The following is a 22,232-nucleotide window of genomic DNA, read 5'->3' on the forward strand; positions in this document are numbered from 1 at the left end:
GTGTTGTGCATGGAAGAAGTTTCTTTTGACTATTTATAGCAGATCGTGATGTTTTGTAATTAGTATCCTAACTAATGATTATTTTTGACACAACTTTACATAAAAATGTGCTCTTTGCAAAGTGAGCATAGTTCAACTAGTTATATTCCTTGTGGTGGAAATAGTCTACCTAAGTTTAAATTCTAAACTTGACATAAGTGCTCGGATTTACGACTAATATTTTTTCAGTAGTAATCGGCGTACGTACTCGTCGACAGCGAGACATATCCATGGTGACTTCATTAATATCAAAATTTGCTGACCTAGTCATTCATCCATGGTGACTTCGTCAATTTTAAAATTTGTCAATCCAATCTTTTGTCCATGGTGACTTCGTCAATATTAAAATTTACCGATCCAGTTTTTTGGAGGTGCTCTTAGAAATAGGTTATATGTGTGCGTTCATAGGGACAAGCGTGACGTGTGTTGTGAGCGTATGTGTTTATAATGCGTTTTTGTGAAAAAAAAATGCTCTTTGACATGCACATTCGGACGACCTTTTTCCCTTTGACATGTTCTGTACCGTACGTAGGTAGACACTGAAGTCTGAACCATGCATGCTCAAGAAGAAATTAAGCAGAAGGTTTCTCGTCAGCATGATCGTGATTAATGAAAAACCATCCCCAGTTTTAAGATACTGATACGAACTTACGAAGAGTGCGCTGCATTGCTCTCCTGCGACAAATTTCATGTAAACAAAATGCAGAAATTACATTCACGATTTATATAAACTGTCAAATGCAGACGCAAACGCTTGATACTTTCTCGATCGCTAACTGCTGGGAGGATATATAAATAATTAAGTACACTCTGCTTACAGTGTTATACACATAAAACAGTTGCATTACTTAGTCGATTCGATATAACGATCAGTCTAGCTAGTAGGTAGTTCATCAGTAGTTCGTGATAGAGAAACGCACGCGACCAATTCGATCAAAAGCATGGAGTTTCAATTTCCAAATCATCAATTTCGGTAGCTAGCTAGCTACTAGCACATAATGCAGATGTTTTAATCGTTTTATTACAAGCTGCTTGCCTTCATTACGCATTCATGTATAGCAACTTTGGTTAATTGATAACTGCTGTGTCGACGTACGTTGACGACCAGAATAGGGCAAATCTTACTGCGATTTGGCAGCCATTGACCGATCGCCATCGCTATTCGATGTCTTAGTTTGCTAAATACAAGTACATTCTTACGTACAAAAACGTGTACTTTGGCATATACGTATGAAATTAGCGCGTGAGTTCGTGATGCTAATTCTGAAGATGCTGAAACTATTTCTCTGAAGTGTTCATCACCCTCTCCACGGATTGAAAGGTTTCCTTTTCGCCTACGACGTCAGTACATTTACAATTGACTTGACTTACAGTACAACATCGATCGAGCGAGATGTAGTATTCAGGCCAGCAAATTAATTAGTTCTCGAATTCCACTTGTCACTGATACTTAATGTGCCCAGAAGGTAATACCAGCTGCTGTGACGTGTCGTGCTGCTCTATCATCAAAGATGTTTAATTACATGTAGTTACTAGCACAATCAATAAAAACAATTAAATTTGGCAAAACGAAAGCTTTTAGAGAAACACTCCAGTGTAAAATTAAAATTAGAACTTGTCGCCACCGATGACCTCGAACAATTAGACTGAGTCTCACACGGTCAAAGGATTTGGGGTCCATTTTATTTATTCCCCTCAACACACATCAAGCACATAGTTCCTTGCAAAGTAATTCGCAATCATTCTCATATTAGCAACTAAAATGTACTGGGACTAATTAAGTCTATCAACACCGTACCATATTCTGAACATATTTCCACCGCTTCAGATAGTGATTTATTAATTGCTAGTTGACTAAATTCATAAACCTTCTGGCCTGTTAATCAACACTAGCTAAATTATGCCAATGTTGCAATATAGGAATATCCTTCTGGCCTGTTATATTTATAGTTTATTCATCGGATTATTTGCTCCAAGCTTAAAAAATATGTTTTCTAAAAAAAATCTTCTAATGCATCGTTTGTACCCCTTATTTTAAGTTATATGTTAAGTTTATATTTTTAAATGTTTAAGTTATCCTTATCATCAAATCAATAATCTGTACCGGCAGATTTTGGACTGAAAGCAGTTGTTCAATTTGCCAATCAAACTAAAAGGAAGATCAGGCAAAGAGCACAAAATTTGAGGGAGAAAACTGTGATGAAAATTCTCAATAAGTTTATTAGACGACCTTATGGCAGATTTCCTCAAAGAAAATGTGGCTCATTCCTTTGTTGCAAAGACATTAGCCGACAATTTGGGTGTGATCCATCTTATTCGTCTCACAAAATTCTTTTATTTTTTTTTCTATCAAGGTGGCCTGGCAAGTTATTAGCGAATACGGAAAACTATTCTAAACTCTCGAGGGGACGTCCCCTCGTTATTTGTGTGTCACTCAAATAATTATGAAAAAACAGGAAAAAAACAACAAAATAGATTATTATGTGATAGATTGATCCACAAATATTCAAGGTAAAATTTAGCTTCTACATGTTGCAATGAAAAAAAATTTAACTATGAATATATGTTAACTAGCTACAATTTATTTTTTTGTTGCAATTTGTAGAAGTTAAAATTTAACATGCATGTTTGTGGAGTGATATATCACATGTTAATATATCTTACTCTCTCCGTCCCAAATTATAAGACCTATATTTTTTACACGGTCTTCAATAATATACTTTAACTATTAATTTATTTTATATTATGTTACCAACGAATATAAAATTAGCATCACATGAAAGTACTTTAAAATATAAATCTAGTGATATAACATGTATAATATTTAGTATATATATGGTTAGTATGATTGTTAGTCAAAAGTTATCAAGTTTGATTTTCCTTAAAAAGAGGGCGCCCTATAATTTGGGACGGAGGGAGTATCATTTTTTTAAGTTATTTGAGTGACATGCAAATAATGAGGGGAGTTTAAAATCTACTCTAGCTCTAGCAGATACTCAGATTACTGCATTAAAACATACTTTGATACTACTTCCCTATGTCCAAATAACTTTCTTCTTAGTTATACATACACAAGAATTCCCAAACCCAAAGTCACAAATCACAACATGTCTATATAAACCTTGCTCTACACCACAGCATATGTCTCCCATACAACAAAAGGCATCATAAAGCAGCACGTACGCACTAAGTACACTTAACATAATCTAATCAAAATGGCTTCTTCTAAGCCTAGTTACTACCTAAGCCTTCTCTTCTCCATCGCTTGCCTCCTCTCGCTGCTCCCACTCTCGGCGGCGAACCCGTCGCCGTCGCCGCCGCCGCCATGCGAGAAGTCCGACAAGGAGATGAGGTTCTTGTTCTCGCGGTGGATGGCCCAGTACGGGAAGGCGTACTCGTGGCCGATCGAGCACGAGAAGCGGTACCAGATATGGAAGGACAACTCCAACTTCATCGGCTCGTTCCGGAGCGAGACGGAGATCTCCTCCGGCGTCGGCGCGTTCGCGCCGCAGACCGTCACGGACTCCTTCGTCGGCATGAACAGGTTCGGCGACCTCACCCCGGGCGAGTTCGCCGAGCAGTTCACCGGGTTCAACGCCACCGGCGGGCTGCTCCACGCCGCCCCGCCGCCGTGCCCGATCCCGCCCGACTCGTGGCTGCCGTGCTGCGTCGACTGGCGCTCCAGCGGCGCCGTCACCGGCGTCAAGTTCCAGCGCTCCTGCGGTAAGTAAGATCGACGCCGACATGTTCTCTTCTCTTGGTTAGCTCTCGGACTGATTGGGTGAATCACCAATGGCAGCGTCGTGCTGGGCGTTCGCGGCGGCGGCGGCCATCGAGGGGCTGAACAAGATCAGGACCGGCGAGCTGGTGTCGCTGTCGGAGCAGGTGATGGTGGACTGCGACACCGGGAGCAGCGGCTGCAGCGGCGGCCGGGCCGACACGGCGCTCGGCCTGGTGGCCGCCCGCGGCGGCGTCGCGTCGGAGGAGGAGTACCCGTACACCGGCGTCAGGGGCGGCTGCGACGTGGGGAAGCTGCTGTCCGGCCACTCGGCGTCGCTGTCGGGGTTCCGCGCCGTGCCGCCCAACGACGAGCGGCAGCTGGCGCTGGCGGTGGCGCGGCAGCCGGTGACGGCGTACATCGACGCCGGGGCGCGCGAGTTCATGTTCTACAAGGGCGGCGTGTACCGGGGGCCCTGCTCCGCCGAGAGGGTGAACCACGCCGTCGCCATCGTCGGCTACTGCGAGGGCTTCGGCGGCGACAAGTACTGGATCGCCAAGAACTCGTGGGGCAGCGACTGGGGCGAGCAGGGCTACGTCTACCTCGCCAAGGACGTGTGGTGGCCGCAGGGCACCTGCGGCCTCGCCACCTCGCCCTTCTACCCGACGGCCTGACGCCGCCGCCGCCGTCGCCGGTGATGGCGCCGCCGCGGCGCGTTCGTCAGCGTGCATGCTCAAGTGTAGTGCTGCTAGTGTCTAGTATAACTCTCTACCTGTTGATCACACGGACGGCTCAGATTGAAGGATTGATTTCTACTCCCTCCGTTTTAGATTATAAGTCGTTTTGATTTTTTCAAAGTCAAACATTTTCAAGTTTAACTAAGTTTGTGAACAAATATAGTGATATTTACAATATCAAATTAGTTTCATAAAATCAATAATTGAATATGTTTTCGTAATATATTTGTCTTGGGTTAAAAATGTATCTATTTTTTTCTACAAACTTAATCAAACTTAAAACAATTTGATTTTGATCAAAGTCAAAACGACTTATAATCTGCAACGAAGGGAGTAGTTTTCAACCGCTGTGAGCCTGTGACAATGCAATCATGCAAGGGAATAATACAAATTTCTTCTCCTTTGAGCAATAAACCAGTGGTTTTTCAGATACGTTACAGTAAAATCTTACTCCGAGTCTGAACAAGCTTACATGTCTGTTAAGCCAAAAATGGGATCCAACAGTTTGATTTGCAAACTAAACAAATCTTCTATATATTAACATTAAGAGAAAACAATGCAATGACCTGTACACCCAAACTGGCCTTTGTACTCAAATTTCCCAGTCCACTATTAAGAACTGCCAACAAAAAACTGGAGTGAAAATTTTTAATCAGAAGAAAGTGTTGAGGTCAGAAGTTCAGATTAAGATGAGAAAAACTTAAATGAGCTGCTCACAGCCTCATCTGGAATTTACAGTTATGCCGATGGATAAAAACTCTCACTTTTTCATCCTTCACTGAGATATTAGGAAGGAATTAAGGGAAGTTCTCTTTGCATGAACTTTTCTCCCTTTAACAGCAGATATGGAGCTTTCTGAAGATTTACAAGAGTTCCCAATCATCCTCCAGATCATCCGAGGATGAAACTGCTTGATACCTGACATTTCCTGCTTCTGCCTGGTTCAAATTCCTCTCCTTCTTCGACCACCGGAATTTATTCGCTAAGCTTCTCATCATTTTTTTCTGCAACGAACAAGAACATCAGACGCCTTTATGACGAGCTAAACATACATCACACAGTTGTTTAGTCATATAGCCAGGGTTTACAATTTCGATTTCGGTGATTTCGGTAGTGATTTTTGGCACTTTTCGGACCGGAACTTTTTGAAATTTTGACTGAATTTGAATAAACTTTGATCAAATTCCACAAAAATTTGAGAAAATCCAAAAATTTCGGTCAGTATATTGATTTGCCGGTGGGGTACGAAATTTCGAACCGATATTGTAAACTCTGCATATAGCACTGTTCTATTAATCCTGAAATTTTCTTGACCATGTATAGGAACAAATAAATTCAGAAACAGACATGATAATGTAACAAAATCAATCTACCACGACCACCTTCTTTTTTCAATTGACACTGAGTAGTACCTTGAATGATGTCTTCTTTGGTTGACGAACCGGGGAGACATCTGCCTCTGTCTGCTCCTGATCATCCTGGAGGTCTATATCAAGCCACACATTTGAATCGTCATCGTTGGACATGTCTGTGGTCAAATCATGCGAGATAGTCACGCCGGAAAATTTTGATAAGTCACCTGTTTAGCACAAAGGGACATGAATCCAGTGCAAGTTAGAGGACTTGAATAAGTGAATGTTGTCACTATATGCGATTTTTTGGAATAATGTTTCAATGCTGTGTGGGAATATAAAGTTGCATGACACATTTCAAAAGTGGTACAAATGGCACAAACCATGCTTTCCTGATTCTTCAGTGTCCTTTGTACTGTGTTCTGGCTCTTCACAATTTACAATAGTCCCTTCAGGAATAATTGCGTCATCAAAAGCAGAAGATTCTGCAAGAGAATTGATATTAGGTGAATATTATGGAAATTTTAGTGGATAAATTACTTAATTGCTTGTTAAGATTGAATTATTCTGGGATAATTACTTAAATTTTAGTGAATATTATGGAAGGAGGTTCTATAAGCTATTTAATTGAATGGACAGAACCATGAAATTCAACATACTCCATTACTTTATCTTTGTTCACTACTCCATTACTTTATCTTTGTTCACTTCATGATTTTTACAAAGTCTTGGGATATGTTTTGAGGACATGCGAACCATCTCCGTCGAATTAAATACTGCAGGTAAATCGAAATATTGATGGAAGAAGGCAGACAACCGGTGTGTTGTCAAATCATGTGACTGGCTGACTGCAATTTTAGGTGCAAGCTGGATATCTAGTTTTGATTTATGTATGCCAGAGTCCATTGAAAATGTTCTATGATATGAAAAATCATATAAAGGAAAGCTAGATTACCAGGTGATTGCGGTTCTAAAGGTTTCCTCCATAAAATTAATTCCTTCCCAATTGAAATTGGGTCTTCAGATGTGCAGGAATCCGAGGGCTTCTCTGAATTGCCTGAAAGAACTTCCTCATCGACATCAATAGATTTCCCACCTAAAAACAGGGGAACTAACAGTTATTCTGATGAAATAATTTCATGATAACTGCATCTATCTGAAGGCAAAAGGGGCCTGAAATGTAAGAAGTTAGAAAACTGATACCTGATATTTCAGCTGCTGAGGTGTCCACGGGCAACATGCACTGTTCATTCACTTCTATATTACCCCCTTCAGAAGAATCGCTTTCTGCACAACAATAATACAAGTTAAATGACAACGAAGAATAACTGATTCAGAAACCTAACCAATCACACATGCTTTTATCAAGAGCAAACCTGGACTTTTCGTTAAAATTGATTCAGTTTCGGGAGCATCAGCAACAACTGAGCCTGCAAAACTGTCTTCAGCAGTAACAGTGGAAGTACTGGGACTAGATAGTTCCTTGTTAGAAGCTACGAACTCCATTCTAACGGATGTTGCCGATGATCCAGTGATTACATTGTCATAGAATGAATCCTTCAGTATTTCATTTGCTTTATTCAGTGCTTCATCACTAGGGGAAGGAGCAAACATTCTTTCATGGATGTCTTCCATAAACTCAACGGCTGTATCAACAGCTGTATCGAGATAGTTTTTGGGTAACTGTCAAAAATTAGAAAGCCAATTTCCAAAAATTGTCAGTAAATCCTATCTCACGCTAGAATATTCTGCTAAACGAAACATTACTGACATTATCATGTTTGTTATGAGAAGAACCACACACCTCAATGAATCTTTTCACATTTTCCTCAAACTTATCAAAACTAAAGCCTATGTCAAAGTCGAGTCCACCCATTAGTGACATAGGACTGGTATAATCTGAACCTGCGTCTCCCTCCACCAGCTTTTAGCTTTCTTCGCGTCAGTAGAAGAACTGAAATATATCATGTCTAAGAGTTGCATGGTGGAAATTCAGTATACAATAATCATAATATCCTGATCAATATAACCGTTTTATTGAGGAATCTAGACCACTCTGGGCACAAAAAATCCCAAAGTACTACTACAGTATAGTTCACGGCCTTGTAGAAAGCACGCCAATCTCTCATCACGTTACAATTTGTGAATTGCAGTGCTACCGTATTTATCCACGCAAACAAATTCTAAAAATACATCAGGTCCTAACAAAAACTCTGAAGTGCAGCATTTGCCATTGACATAAACAAACAGTTTGGTTCGAATCATAGAACAAGCTTCACGGGAATTCAAAGACTGGAACCGAACCCAAATTAAAAAAAAAACAAAAAGGTGTAGTTTGTGCCTGAACTATCGACGAACTATTCTAATCTCTCTATACCTGCAAACTTTTGTACTGCTTATCTTGTCCCAAACGAACATGCTCATAAAACCCTTGTACTAAACCCCAATTATGGATGAGAAAGAGGATAGCGCTGCTCACCGGCGACCGGCGAGGATGCGGCGGAAGTGAGACGGAGATCGATCGGCGCAGGCGGCGGGGGGGGGGGGGGGGGGGGGGGGGGGAGGAGACACGGAGTCGTCGATCGAGGTGTGGAGGACGAGCGAACGGAGAGATCGATCGACTAAGGAGCGAGCCCGCTACGAGTCGGAGAGCAGTTTGCGGGTTTATGTAAAACCCCGGTTACTTGGGAATCGATCGACTGGTCTGCCACGGCTGAAACGAACTCAAATAAAAATCGCTGAGCACAATTCCAATAGACGTACTACGTGGTACGTGTGAGTTATTATGTAAGTTTCGCATGAGTTTTAGATGTATTTCATATGGAGTGTCTTTTTCGTGCTATTCTGATCCGTGTGGTTTTCACATCATCTGATCGGAGTTCTTTTTTTTTTGTTGTTGTTTTTTCGCGCTATACGTGGGGTGCACTCATGGCGTAAAGGAAATTACTCTAGGAGTGGGCGGTCCAGCAAAATTCATGGATTTGATAACTTGATCCAATTAATACAGAGAATTTACTATTAACCATCTTTCAAAAAGCCAGTGCTCAAATGCCACTTTTCCATATTCTCATTCTCATTTTTCACCCGGTTCTAGTCAAACTCCCCAATGTGCCACTTTTCTCATCCACTAGTAATCATGCACGTGCAATGCACGTTCTTCCCATCATAACATGTTTCGACTAAACTTTACAATTTATCAGCATGAGCCCTTAAAAATATTGGCGGTTCATCTTGAGAAATAAAGCAACACTTCAATGTATAAAAATACCCACTATTATACACTGGAATCTATGTAGCTAAGAAATAAATCTATTTAAACAGAAGTGACACAAGCATCATTTCTATTTTCATGCAAACATAAATGAACAAACAACCAATTCGTGCACATAGGAATCCATGTAGAATATTAATTGAGAAAACACACTCACTCTTACAATCTAATTTGAAGAGGGGGTATATATTATAAATCCACACTCACATTATTATCCTTTCATCACAACAACACCATATAGATACACCCCAAGTGTTACACATAATTTTGTTAAAACTTGAGTGCCCCGGGCCATACCTAGAGGACCACCTCAACAAATCCACAATGGATTCAGCCATGCAGAATCGATCATCCAAAAACAAATTCCTAATACATGAATAAAGACAGGTCACAAGTTTTAGCTGAGAAAAATATCACACATATACAATTGTACAAATAACAAGTTATATCTGCAATCGTACCAGCAGACCTGTAAAGTCACCTCAACTCTAATGCTAACATATTTGTTTCCATTTGGCAGTGGAACTGATCATCTGCACAGTCAGAAGAAAAAGAACATAACAGTAGATTTGTCAGGATCGATGGACGTGCAAAAATTTACCGTATAAATGTTCAATGGGTGAATTAACAATGAAAACTTTGATGTCAGGTCACAACTCTAGGATCCCACTTACAGAACAACCAAGATTTTTCAAGAAATTTATTTCTGGTTCAATCTGCAGTTTCCGTTTAACCAATCATGAGGCAAGTATGTCAAAATTTTAGTGGTTTTTCCTAACATTATTGCCTATAAACTATAGTTACTTCACTAATCCTGAATCTATTTCGATAAAAGAAAACCTAGAAAATCCACTTTGCAGTTTGCACCACGTCGAGCATTCTCATTCTCATTGAAACTAAATAATAGATATTTTTGTGTCATTCCACCAATCATATAGATCATCTCCTCCAAAACTAATTTGTGAACTATGGGAATCTGTCCATACATATTTTAGATCATTAAAGCATCTGATAGTACATCACATTGTATTCCTAATTCTGTAAGCAAGATATTTGCACGCAGGATGTTTTTTTAGAGAAAAGGTCGAAGAACGACCCTGCTTATATAGAAAGCAAATTTGTCTTGCTGGGGATTCTAACTTACATCAATGTGCATACATCGACCAAAAGAGGCCCCTCCGGCCCAGAGAAACAACCAATTTTTAGACAGCAGGGATAACACAAAACCCATAAGTGAAGATACTGTTGAATAGTCCCACATTGGTTGTGGAAGGGCAAAGGATCTAAGATATAAGTGGGGGAGCCCCTCACCTCAATGGCTAGCTTTTGGGGTGGGAAAGGCCCTTTACGATCCTACAATTGGTATCAGAGCCAGGCTAGGTTAACATCTCTGGCCCGATGGACACGTGTGAAGGCCTGATGGACCGTGGGTGCCTGCGGGGCCCGTATACCTGATGGACCGTGGGCCGGTGGGGGCCCGGATACGGTGAAGGGGCGGTGAAGGACTGAGGGACACCAATGTGTGAAGGGGGAGATTGTTGAATAGTCCCACATTTGTTGTGGAAGGGCAAAGGACCTAAGATATAAGTGGGGGAGCCCCTCACCTCAATGGCTAGCTTTTGGGGTGGGAAAGGCCCTTTACGATCCTACAGATACAGCAGGCGCATCAATTCAAAAAGCTTTCCAAAACACCTCCACAAAGTAATAGACAGCAAAAAAACTCTAACTAACCCACCCCAGTTCTGATATTTCGCAGTCCAGCACAACATTCCTTCAGTCTTCTTGTCAGCAACTCCAGTTCATCAGTCTCCACACCTTTGAAAAGTGGTTTCCACTGCTTGTCTTTGCACTCAGGATGTTGATAAAATACAAATTAATTAGCCTCATTTTATTGGTAAAGGGATGATGCGAGTACTATTGCAACTGCCTCCTAGCATCCTTTCCATGTTGTTTTCCTGGCCCTTTAGCTCATTTTCACTTCTAGAAAATTATAATTGGTACCCTTTATATTTAGTCTAAATCAAGACTAATTACCTCGTCTGAATAGAAGCCAAAGCATGTGTAGACACCAATTGTTCATAATTTACTTTCCAACTTCCGTAAATCCTAATTAAAAAAAGTGATCATGATATACCGGTAATCACATGACCTGTAGTAGACAACGTGGTATGTTCAATTTATAAAAGAGCGTATGCTATAAAATTTATGTGTATTGCTCATGTATCAACCCAACGAATTCATTGTACACTAATCTAGTAATTCAGGTTCAGATGAAAGATCAACATATTGGCTATTCACTTAATAAAATAGCATCAATGTGAATACCAGGTATAGGTACATACCAAGAAAATGTTCAGGTTTGCTCTGTTGTTCCAATTTCTTACAGATTTTCCTACAAAATTAAAAGAAACTGCAGTATTTAGCACCAAACATAGCCAATGATTATGCATTAAGGAAAAACTACATAATTTACAAATCTAACCTGAAGTAGTTAATGTAAATCTTCATTGGTCATGAGAGCAACATCATATTTCAAATAGCAAACACCATGTTCAAAACTATTATACATAAAAATATTGGTAATTGGTGCAGCCCACTAATTTTAGGATGATTTTTAAAAAAATTACCTCAACACAATTAGAAGAAGGATCGATGTAGACTATTGTAGGGTTTACGCAAATACATGGGGTGCTTGACTGCTCGATCCAACGGTTGTGGCATGGCGGTTGTGGGTAGGACAATGGCATTGATGTTGTCTCGGTAGTGACCGGGGCGCAGTACAACGGAGTACTTGAATATGTTAAAATAGCTCTTCAATTTGGTGCTAATATAAACAGACTCATCAAAATTCCCCAAATCTACCTCTTGAAATGTTGATGCTTTCCCTTCCTTTTCAATCCATCTTCCCAATTCCCAAATCCACAAATCAGGTATTACAATTTGCAAATCACAAATAAGTATATGAGAAGAGAAAACAGGATCCCAAGCCCAGCTAGCAAATGCTGGCCGACTGCTGCGGTCCTGTTTGCTGCTTACCAGGGAGGCAGCTGATTGCTCCTCGGCGCCCACCCACGTGCTAGCTTGCTGCCCGCACAACACAGTTGCATTGCGCTCTTGTGGCGCCGCCGCCTTGGCTTCTAGTAGTCAGGCCTCGGCCCACCACCACCGCCACCGCCTTTCGGAACGCATGCCGCCTGTGCCCGATCACCGGCGCCGCCTCCCTCAATCTCATACGCTCGTGGCGGTAGTGGCGGCCAGGGACGACCTCGGCTCCGGCAGGGACAGCGATGGAGGGAGGTGGCGGCTGGGGACGACCTTGGCTACGTCGGGGGGCAGCGGTGGAGTGCGGTGGCGGGCGGCGGTGGCTACGGCCGGGGGCGACCACGGCTCGGTCTTCGGTGGGGGTAGCTGTGGAGTGCGGCGACAGCCGGGGGAGACCTCGGTTCTGTCTCCGGCGGGGCAGCGATGGAGTGCGGCGGCGGCGGCACAGCTGGGGACGACCTAGGCTTCGACAGGAGTAGTGGAGGAATGCGGCAGCAACGGGGATAAGCAAGGAGGAGCGAGGAGCGTGGAGGCGGAGTCTTCGCGCGAGCTAAAATCACGGTGGATGGATAGGGTGAAATCACGGTCGCTGTGGGGAGGGTGAAATCGCCGGTGAATGGTGCGGATTAGGGATTAGGCGATGCGGATGCGGATGAACGGTAGGGATTGATCCGGGTGATTTGGCCTGTAGGATTGGAGGGGGACAACTCCTCCTTTTTATATTAGTATAGATATAGATGTGACATCATTTTTAGAAATAACCCCTGTCTGATGTGGAGCTCCAGGCAAAAAAGATAGAAATACCCTTGGGCCTACTTGTAAGTCTTTCCCCTTCCCAGCCTGAGCTAAGCAGATGGGCAGAGGAGGGAGACGAGCAACCGTTGATGAGATTGAAGGAGTTTTGGAGTCAACATGTCTTCCCTAGTAGTGGATGCGGTGGCAACGCCCACGACGGTTTCGGCCACAGCTTACAGGAGAGAATCTCGTTGATGCGACGGTGATTCTCCTATCCTCGTGTTGGCGAGGCTTCCGGGCAGTGAAAGCAAGTCGTCATTGTCTTCTATCTCGAGGATGGCCATGGCCGGGGCCCCTAGGTCGTCGACGCATAGTCATTGTCGTCTGCCTTGGCGACAGGACAACGCCGTTGAGCCCCCTCCATCACCGACACATCAGTTGACCCCGCGATAGGAGTCCATGCCGAGCGCCTTCCGCCACCGACGCCGCGAATCTGCACCTGACCTGCCCTCATTGACTGTCTCTTCTGCCTAGGCTCCTTAGACCTCCGTTGGCCCCCTCCTCCTCATACTACCTCTTCCCAAGCCCAGGGGTGGAGAGAGTCTCGCCTCTCCCCCTCCCCTAGCCAGTCCAACTCCTGTCGCCCGTGTACTCCCGTTCACCATCGCCCCTCCTCCTAGCTTGCCCTTCCGACTCCATGGCCACCATGTGATCTCTTTGCCCCCATACTGCTCAATCTCTTCTCCTTCCTTCTCTCTCTCTCTGGTTAAGTTTAGGTGTTTGGGTGGGGAAAAAGTCTTATATGTGCCCCATGGGTATTACCATCTTTTTGCTTGGAACTCCACGTCGGACACTCGGACTGGCCCTATTTGCAAAAAAGAAAAGGGCATCACGTGGACAAGAAAAATGGTAAAAGTGGCACATGAGAGAGTTTGAGTGAGGCTGGATGGCAATAGAGATAGAATGAAAATTTAGGAGAGTGGCATTCAGGAACTTGCTTTTTAGGATTTTAAAATTAAATTCTCGTGATAAGCTCACAATTGTTTTTTTTTACAAGAATCTCACAACTAATTCTCTCGTGACAATCTATCCCATTGGTCAACACATATTTTGACAAGTAGAGAAAAAAAGACTAGATCTCTATCCCTAATTATTAAACCTAGCTGCTCTGTCCGATGCATGTGGAGAGTAAGGGGGAAACTGTTTTAATCACCCGGGTGGATGTTCACCCGTTTAGTGCATGCCATCTAAATGGTTATGAATAAATTTAAAAATAATTGACAAGATAGATCAATAAGTTATATATCACTCCACAAACATGCAAGTTAAAATTCAACTTCTACAAATTATAACAAAAATAACAAACAAAACTCAAATTATTATATGTATATTTATAGTTAAATTTATTGTTTTTGTTACAATTTATAAATGTTGAATTTGAACTTGCATGTTTATGGAGTGATATATACATATTAATCTATCTTGTCATTTTTTAAAAAAAATTTCGTAATTATTTAGTTGACATGCAATAAACGGGTGGACGTCCACTTACTTATTAGAATCCATCTCCAAGAGCAAGGTCGTTGTTTTGGTTGATGGCTAAGTTCACCACTCCTCATTTTGCTACAAGTGTGTCATGCCATACAAAGTAAGGATATATAGTAATTTGTTGGCCATAAGTGTGACTAAGTTTAGCAAGAATTTGAGCCTATAATCCCATATAAAAGAAGAATTTGAGCCTATAACGCGTGGGCCCAAGAACTAGAAAAGTAAGACATGACACAATTGTGACAACCAACTAAACACTACACTAGAACATGATATAAGTGTGACAACCAGCTAAACACTACAGTAGATCAGTAACAAATTATGATATAACTAAGGTTTGACGCGATAACCTGAGCCAACCAAACAAACCCTAGAAGTTGTTGTTTGCTTGATTGCAGCTTGGACTTTGGAGTACGAATTGAAAGAAACACTCCCCTTGCGTTGAAAACTCTAAATAATGAGCATGTCCTCTCTCTCGCTCCGATCGCCGTCACTCACCGCCGGGAAACGAGAACGAAGCTGGCAGCTGGCGACGACGTGCAGGGCGGGCGGCTGGTCAGGTCAATGTAACTGTACACAGGCGACCTTCAAGTATTCTCCCTTCACTGCATCTGCACACATCCACTGATCTGAGTCTGAGCTGAGCTCTCGTCGACACCACATGTTTCCTCTTCTTCTATTAAAGAAACCCCATGCTGTCGGTGTACCCAGCTCGTTCAATGCGCCCGGTGTCTCCTCCTCCCAACTACACACCCCCGCAATCTCGCTCGCTAGCTCGCTGATCGATCAAGCTCAAGCTCAAGCTAGCTTCGGTCGTCGGCAATGGCGGCGCAGGCGTCTCCTCCAACGAAGAAGGTAACATATGATGATTATAGTGTGTGCATGTTCGCGCGGAGTGTTTGATTCGATCGTACGCGTGTGCAGGTGTTGGTGCCGATCGTCGCCGGCACGGAGCCGGTGGAGGCGGCGGTGCCCATCGACGTCCTCCGCCGCGCCGGCGCGGACGTCACCGTGGCTTCCGCCGATGATGGCGAGCTGGTCGTCGAGGTCATGTACGGCGTCAGGATCGTCGCGGACGCGCTCGTCGCCGGCGGCGACTGCGCCGCCGCTCACTTCGACCTCATCGTCCTCCCGGTACGTACAATATATTGCGGCCAATGGCGACACCGATGGATGCGGCATGGAAGAAGCTCATCTTGAATTCTGCGAGATATGCCGCGCGCAGGGAGGGGTTCCAGGCGCGGCGAACCTCGGCGGCTGCGCGGCGCTGGAAGCCATGGTGAGGAGGCACGCGGCGACCGGAGGTCTCTACGCCGCCATCTGCGCCGCGCCGCCGCTGGCGCTGGCGTCCTGGGGCATGCTCAACGGCCTCAAGGTTGCTAAAGCTAGCAAGTGGTCACTCCAGTCCACTGCTCACTATTGCTATTCTCCACTATCACAATTCACTGCTTAATTTCCAGCTGGTTTTTTTTTTCTAAAATTATACTCCCTCCATTTTAAAATGTTTGACACCGTTGACTTTTTAGTACGTGTTTGACCATTCGTCTTATTCAAAAAATTTAACTAATTATTTATTCTTTTCATATCATTCGATTTATTGTTAAATATACTTTTATGTACACATATAGTTTTACATATTTCACAAAAAAAAATTTGAATAAGACGAACGGTCAAACATATGTTAAAAAGTCAACGGTGTCAAACATTTTGAAACGGAGGGAGTACATAGGTACTTGAGATATACTCCATCCGTTTCAGGATATAAGACGTTTTAACTTTGGTCAAAGTCAATCTGCTTTAAGTTTGATCAAGTTTGTAGAAAAAAGTAGTAGCATTTTCAACCTAAGATAAATTTATTATGAAAATATATTCAATTATTGATTCAATGAAACTAATTTAATATTATAAATAGTATTATATTTATCTATAAGCTTAGTTAAATTTAAAACAGTTTAACTTTGATTAAAGTCAAAACGTCTTATAAACTGGAACGGAGGGATAAGTATTTACCACAAAACACATGTTTAACAGACGACCTCAAAGAAACGAAGGGTGTCGGTAAATACCTAATCTCACTAAATCATGTCCATAATTTAAAACACATGTGTACGTTTTGACATGGAGTATTTTTTAAGAAACCGTATACTTACATAAAATACTTCACCGATTGATTTACATGTATTCAATTAGATAAAAAATGGTTATGGAACCAAGTAACAAATTAATGTTTGTTCAAAAGATTAAAAATACCACATAGTGGAACATTTTGCCATTATCTAGAAAAATAGAACATTTTGCCATAAAAGGATTCCTCAAAATAAATTATAATAAACGGTGTTTGCGTTTTCCTCATTTTATATATGAAATTTACTCTACAGAGAGAGAAGGCACCAAAACTGTGGTGCAAAAAGGTTTGGGGCATTTGCAAATTTGCCACCGGTTTTTAATTTTGCAACGATGCCACTCGAATGATAGTTCTAGTGATATTTTTATAATTTTTTAGTGGCAGTCTTGCAATAACGATTCAAAACAGTGGTAAAACAGTGGTAAGTTTGCAATTGGCTCAAAGGTTTTAAAGTTGAGCTATGATGGTGTACGCACCTACACTCCCAGTAAGCTAATTTTGAAATACACAAAATTAACCACAAATCGTTAATTTATTAATCATGATTCATAACCGTCAAATATGATATGTCTTTGCATGATGAAGGCAACTGCTCATCCGCTGTTCGTGGACAAGTTCCCACCGGAGGTGGCCGCCGTGGATGCGAGCGTGGTGGTGGACGCGAGCGCCGTCACGAGCCGTGGCCCGGCGACGTCGACGGAGTTCGCTCTCGCTCTGGTAGAGCAACTCTACAGCAAGAACAAGGCCGAGCAGATCGCAAAAGAAATGGTAATTAATTATATATATGGTTCTACTAACTTTGGCACTTGATTAATAGCTACCTAACTCCGTCTTAGAGTATAGCACTTAAAGATCGGATGTCTCATCCAATTTTAAACTGTTAGATTGCTATATATTCTAGCACGGAGGTAGTAAAATTTCTCTCATTGGATCTTACCCATTGTTACTCTTGTTGATTTTTTTTTACCATGGCAAGACCTGTCCATTAATTGTAAAGATTTTGAAAAATGTTTTTGTTTGAATTTTTATTTTTAAAGTAAGATTGGTTAGGCTGCTAGCTACTTCCTTCATCTTGCAGTATCAGGCTTGTAAGCATCTTGATATTCAACTTTTAAAATTATTGACCAACAATAATCAGTCTAATAAAAGTCAAATTTTATTTGATGAGAATAATATAATTGGATTGACATTTAAATCCCCTTTCCTACTATAGTTGTAGAATATGATAAACTAAAAGTTAAAGATTAGTTTTATAAACCAAGCTAAATTTGACCGCGTATTATTTGGTGGGAAAATGGTGTGGTACCTCCTATTTTTAATATATGATACTATTTTCTTTTTTGAAAAAAAATTGACCAACAATATTTATTTATTTAGATCTCTGATCAAAAGTACTTTGAGCATGGCTAGTATGTTTGCCTATTTACATAAATATTTAAAAGAAAATAATAGCCAAACGAATTAGAATAATCATTTTAAAAGACAGGTATTTTTAGTTTACTATCAAATGGGTGCTAACATTTTCGACAAAGTTGTGTTTGGTATGTTACCTGAAGTAGTAAACGACCATGGTCCATGGACTATGCCAAACTTAACTAAATTACATAATCTGGTAATCTATATATTTATATAAGCAAGTATATATACTCTCTATATATAGGTGGACCAAATAGACTATAATTAAGCTTTTTTTTAAGAGTATATGGAGTACATCTGCCCATGTACGTCTATATTCATTATTAGTTTTTTTTAGAAGAAATGAACTCGAGAAATATAGGATACTCCCTTCTTGTAAAGGAGGTCGTTTTGGACAGCGACACGGTCTCCAAAACATAATTTTGACTTCTTATTTCTATAAAAATATTTATTGACAAGTGATATATATGTATACTTTTCAAGACAAATCTATTCATATAATTTTTACATTTTCAAACTTAACAACTTAAGAGTTATTCATGATTTATACATCTGCCCATGTACGTATTGTCGGAGATATGGGCCCGGGGATATGCGAAGTGAGGGGAGTTTACCTTCCCATCCTGTCGCGTGACCCTACAGCCTGGTCCTACCCCCGCACCCCGCGAATCGCAGGAGCGGCCCGAGGGGCCTCGGGGTGCCACGTCATGCCCCTTGGGCCCTCGCGTCGCTTTGCCCCGAGGCCCTCGCCCGGCTGCCATCTAGCGGGGGGAGCAAGCGGGGAGGGGGCCCAGGCTGAACCGCCTTTAATGCGCACAACGCCCCAACTGCCCCTTGCGGGCAGACGTGCGGCGTGCCCGACTGGCGTGCGTCAGTCAAGAATGACCGGTCCGTGACCAGCCTGTCGCCGGTCACGTCTGACTGGACGGACGGCCGTGCCCCCACGTCGCATCTGTCTCCGGCAGAGTGGAGGTAGGTATGACCCGTCCCATCGGAGGGTCATTCGGAGCTCTCTCCACGAGAGAGCGGCCACCACAAGTCTTCACCCATTAATGAGGGAATGACAGGGCTGCCCCCCGTGTCAGGCGGGGGACGGCGCTGGCCCCACTCAAGAACGAGCTGTGGCTTAGCTTCCAGGCGAAGGCACGAGTCGAGATCCGGTCAAGGTAGGGTGGGTCCCCACCCGGTAGAAGAGTAGGTAGAGGCGGTGCATGTGGTATCCCCTTGAGCTATAAAAGGAGGACCTTGCCTACCGAGAAAAGGGGGACGACTCTCAGAAAACCTGGGCTCTAGGAGAAGAGGACCGAGAACGCTCTCCGGAGTTTAGGAACCTTTGTAACTCTTACCCTGAATCCCACACACAGGAGTAGGGTATTACACTTCATAGCGGCCCGAACCTGTATAATCTTGTCGTGTACACGCTGCCTAGCAGCCTTCAGGGCGGATACGTGATTTCTAGAGACGAGCTCTTTCCCCCGGCCGAACTCACAAAAGGGGATCCCACGATCTCCCGCTAGAGAGGTTTACATGATTAGTTTTTTTAGAAGAAATGAACTCGAGAAATATAGGATACTCCCTTCGTACTTGTAAAGGAAGTCGTTTTGGACAGCGACACGGTCTCCAAAACACAATTTTGACTTCTTGTTTCTATAAAAATATTTATTGACAAGTGATATATGTATACTTTTCAAGACAAATCTATTCATATAATTTTTACATTTTCAAACTTAACAACTTAAGAGTTATTAATGATTTATATTTCCAAGGTTTGACTTAAACATTATTCTAAACAACTTTTTTTACAAGTACGGAAGGAGTAATTAGGACACAGTTCCTCGTTTCCAGGAATGGGTGGCATAATTTATGAGGAAATGGACGGTACATTGCGGCGGTCTAATAATTGTCTAACGTTGTATTGAATGTTCACTTCACATGTGCCGTTGTCAGCTCAAAATCGGTTGTGGAAAGTCAGGGCAGGAATTTATTGTCTAGATAAGCCCCCATGGCCTCATGGTCATATGGGCCATATGCCGATAGCTGTTGATACTTGATAGTATGATGGTGTGTGTTGACTGCTGCTATGGTCATGGGGCCAAATGTTTCTGAAATGCAGTCAGAGAACTTCATGAGCACTAGAACGGAATATACTGAAAATAAATACTCCATATTTTCCCACCTACTCCATATAATACTTATTGGGTTGAAATAAAATTCTATATGGTCATACTTGGATAATATGTCATACTAATTTGTATAGTATTTGCGATTTCGTTGCTAAAAAAACCATAGGCGATCCCTGATGTGCTCTCTTTTTTTAAAAAAAAATCATTGCTAAAATAAGTGTGGTTAAATTTTAAATGTGAATATAGTAGTTGGATTATTTGAGATCTTCTTTTTTTTTTAGAAAATAGATTAAAACCTGGCCTCTATATCTAACACAGATGTACGCAGCTAAGGTGGATTATTTGTGAATGAAACATACATGACAAAGTTCTGCAATTGCTCTCTTCAAACCCTAAACTCGTGCTAATAGTTCATTAAGAAATGTACTCCCCCATCCCAAAATATAAGAATCTAGAACCGGATAAGACATTTTTTTTATATTTTGGGATGAAGATAGTATACATTAATCTTAAAAGTAGTCAGTGTACCAAGCCAGTCTACTTGATTTGACTATGATAGGACTTTTGGAGAGTGTAGTAGTACTTATATAAGAGAAATTTTACGGTCGTTGAGAAGGTACCGATAGTGTAAATTTTCATAAATTAATTAACATTGGAAAATGTTATTGTAATATATTGTGGAGCATTCTTTTAAACAAAGAAAGTCCATAATACAAGTGTTGACAAATAGGTGGACCAGAAATTAATCAACAAAGTTACCTTGTCCACGGTCCCACCCATCAACTACCTAGGACTAGGAAGCTGGCATTTGTAAGCATGGCAGATTTGAGCTCTGCTCCTTGACTCATCACTTTATGAACAGCAAATCATCCCCCCCCCCCCCCCCCCGCTTTTGTTGTTTTTACTGTCATAGCTTGATCAACATATGAGTTAACTCCCTATATCTTGTGCCTCAAATTGTCAGCTTGTCAGATACGATGCTGGGTATACCATCGATGAAGTCAACTCGGTTCAATGGAAATGTAACGGCACGCCCAAGGTACATATACAAGAGATGAAACCTAAACACTTATCTTAACACTAGCTAGCATTTCATACCTCATAAGTGATCGATGGAGCTCTTCCAAATCACCATGGAGAGAAAAAAAAAAGGATAGCATTTCTTATACAATATAAAAGCCAGAACTTCTCTGAAAATTTGCCTCTGTTTTGTGTCAGGTCCTTGTTCCAGTAGCCAATGGCACCGAGGAGATGGAGCTGATAACAATCATCGACGTCCTGCGCAGAGCCGACGCGGACGTCGTCGTTGCGTCGGCGGAAAACGCCGGCGTCGAGATCGTCGCGCGCCACGGGATGAGGATCGTGGCTGACACGACGCTGGACGAGGCGGCTGCCGATGATCAGACGAGCAGCTTCGACCTGATCATCCTACCGGCAAGCAGCATACACGAACTCTCGCTGTCCAAACCCATTTTGATCTGAACATGTTCAGATCACTGAACGTCTGAACACTTTCTCTCCTCGTCTCAAACAACAGGGTGGCACGCCTGGCGCGAAGACGATGAGCAGCAACGAGAAGCTTGTCACTCTACTGAAGAAGCAGGCGGCGGCGAGCAAGCCCTACGGCGCCATTGGCGCCGCGACGGCTCATGTGCTCGAGCCCCACGGTCTGCTCGAGGTAAATTAAAGAACATTAGACAAGATCGCTTGCTTTTGATCAGTGATATTCTGTCGAGACCTGACACACATCGAGCGGCCGCGCGATTGATTTCAGGGCAAGAAAGCGGCGGATCAGGATGGCGGCGACGAGTGCGAGAGCAGAGTGGTGGTTGATGGGAACGTGATCACGAGCGGAGGCACCGGCACCGCCATGGAGTTCGCCGTGGCCGCCGTCGAGAAGCTGCTCGGCCGCGACGTGGCGCAGAGGGTTGCGGAAGGCTTGCTTTTTGCCTGATCGATCTTCTGTTGGTTTTAGGTGATCAAACCAATGAAAGTTTTCATAATGCAGATGTGTGATCTGTGAAAGAGATAATTTTCCTTCCAAGAAAAAGACATAAAGAGTTGTCATTTGTCAAACCATCAACATTTGTTCTCCCATAAACTTATAAGGGTGTTTTCTTAATTTA

General features: G+C 42.5%; 3 protein-coding genes across 3 annotated transcripts; 2 read left to right on the top strand and 1 right to left on the bottom strand.

Moving 5' to 3' along the window:
- Positions 1–3,254: 3,254 nt before the first annotated feature.
- On the top strand, positions 3,255–4,431 carry LOC4324579 (fruit bromelain). Its single transcript, XM_015781417.3, has 2 exons — positions 3,255–3,762; positions 3,839–4,431. Exons 1-2 carry the CDS (start codon positions 3,255–3,257, stop codon positions 4,429–4,431), a joined length of 1,101 nt encoding a protein of 366 aa, XP_015636903.1.
- A 464-nt stretch (positions 4,432–4,895) lies between these two features.
- Positions 4,896–8,472, bottom strand: LOC107278500 (uncharacterized). Its single transcript, XM_066306862.1, has 8 exons — positions 8,326–8,472; positions 7,651–7,800; positions 7,223–7,529; positions 7,050–7,133; positions 6,802–6,942; positions 6,230–6,331; positions 5,907–6,073; positions 4,896–5,498 (listed from the first exon to the last, which is right to left on the bottom strand). Exons 2-8 carry the CDS (start codon positions 7,729–7,731, stop codon positions 5,358–5,360), a joined length of 1,023 nt encoding a protein of 340 aa, XP_066162959.1. The 5' UTR covers positions 7,732–7,800; positions 8,326–8,472; the 3' UTR covers positions 4,896–5,357.
- Positions 8,473–15,126: 6,654 nt separating this feature from the next.
- LOC4324580 (protein DJ-1 homolog B) lies at positions 15,127–22,232 on the top strand. The gene is made up of 8 exons (XM_015775344.3): positions 15,127–15,297; positions 15,367–15,576; positions 15,668–15,817; positions 17,153–17,335; positions 21,071–21,145; positions 21,325–21,540; positions 21,644–21,784; positions 21,881–22,232. Exons 1-8 carry the CDS (start codon positions 15,265–15,267, stop codon positions 22,058–22,060), a joined length of 1,188 nt encoding a protein of 395 aa, XP_015630830.1. The 5' UTR covers positions 15,127–15,264; the 3' UTR covers positions 22,061–22,232.

This window comes from Oryza sativa, chromosome 1 (genome assembly GCF_034140825.1).
Source record: "Oryza sativa Japonica Group chromosome 1, ASM3414082v1".
Taxonomy (NCBI): domain Eukaryota; kingdom Viridiplantae; phylum Streptophyta; class Magnoliopsida; order Poales; family Poaceae; genus Oryza; species Oryza sativa.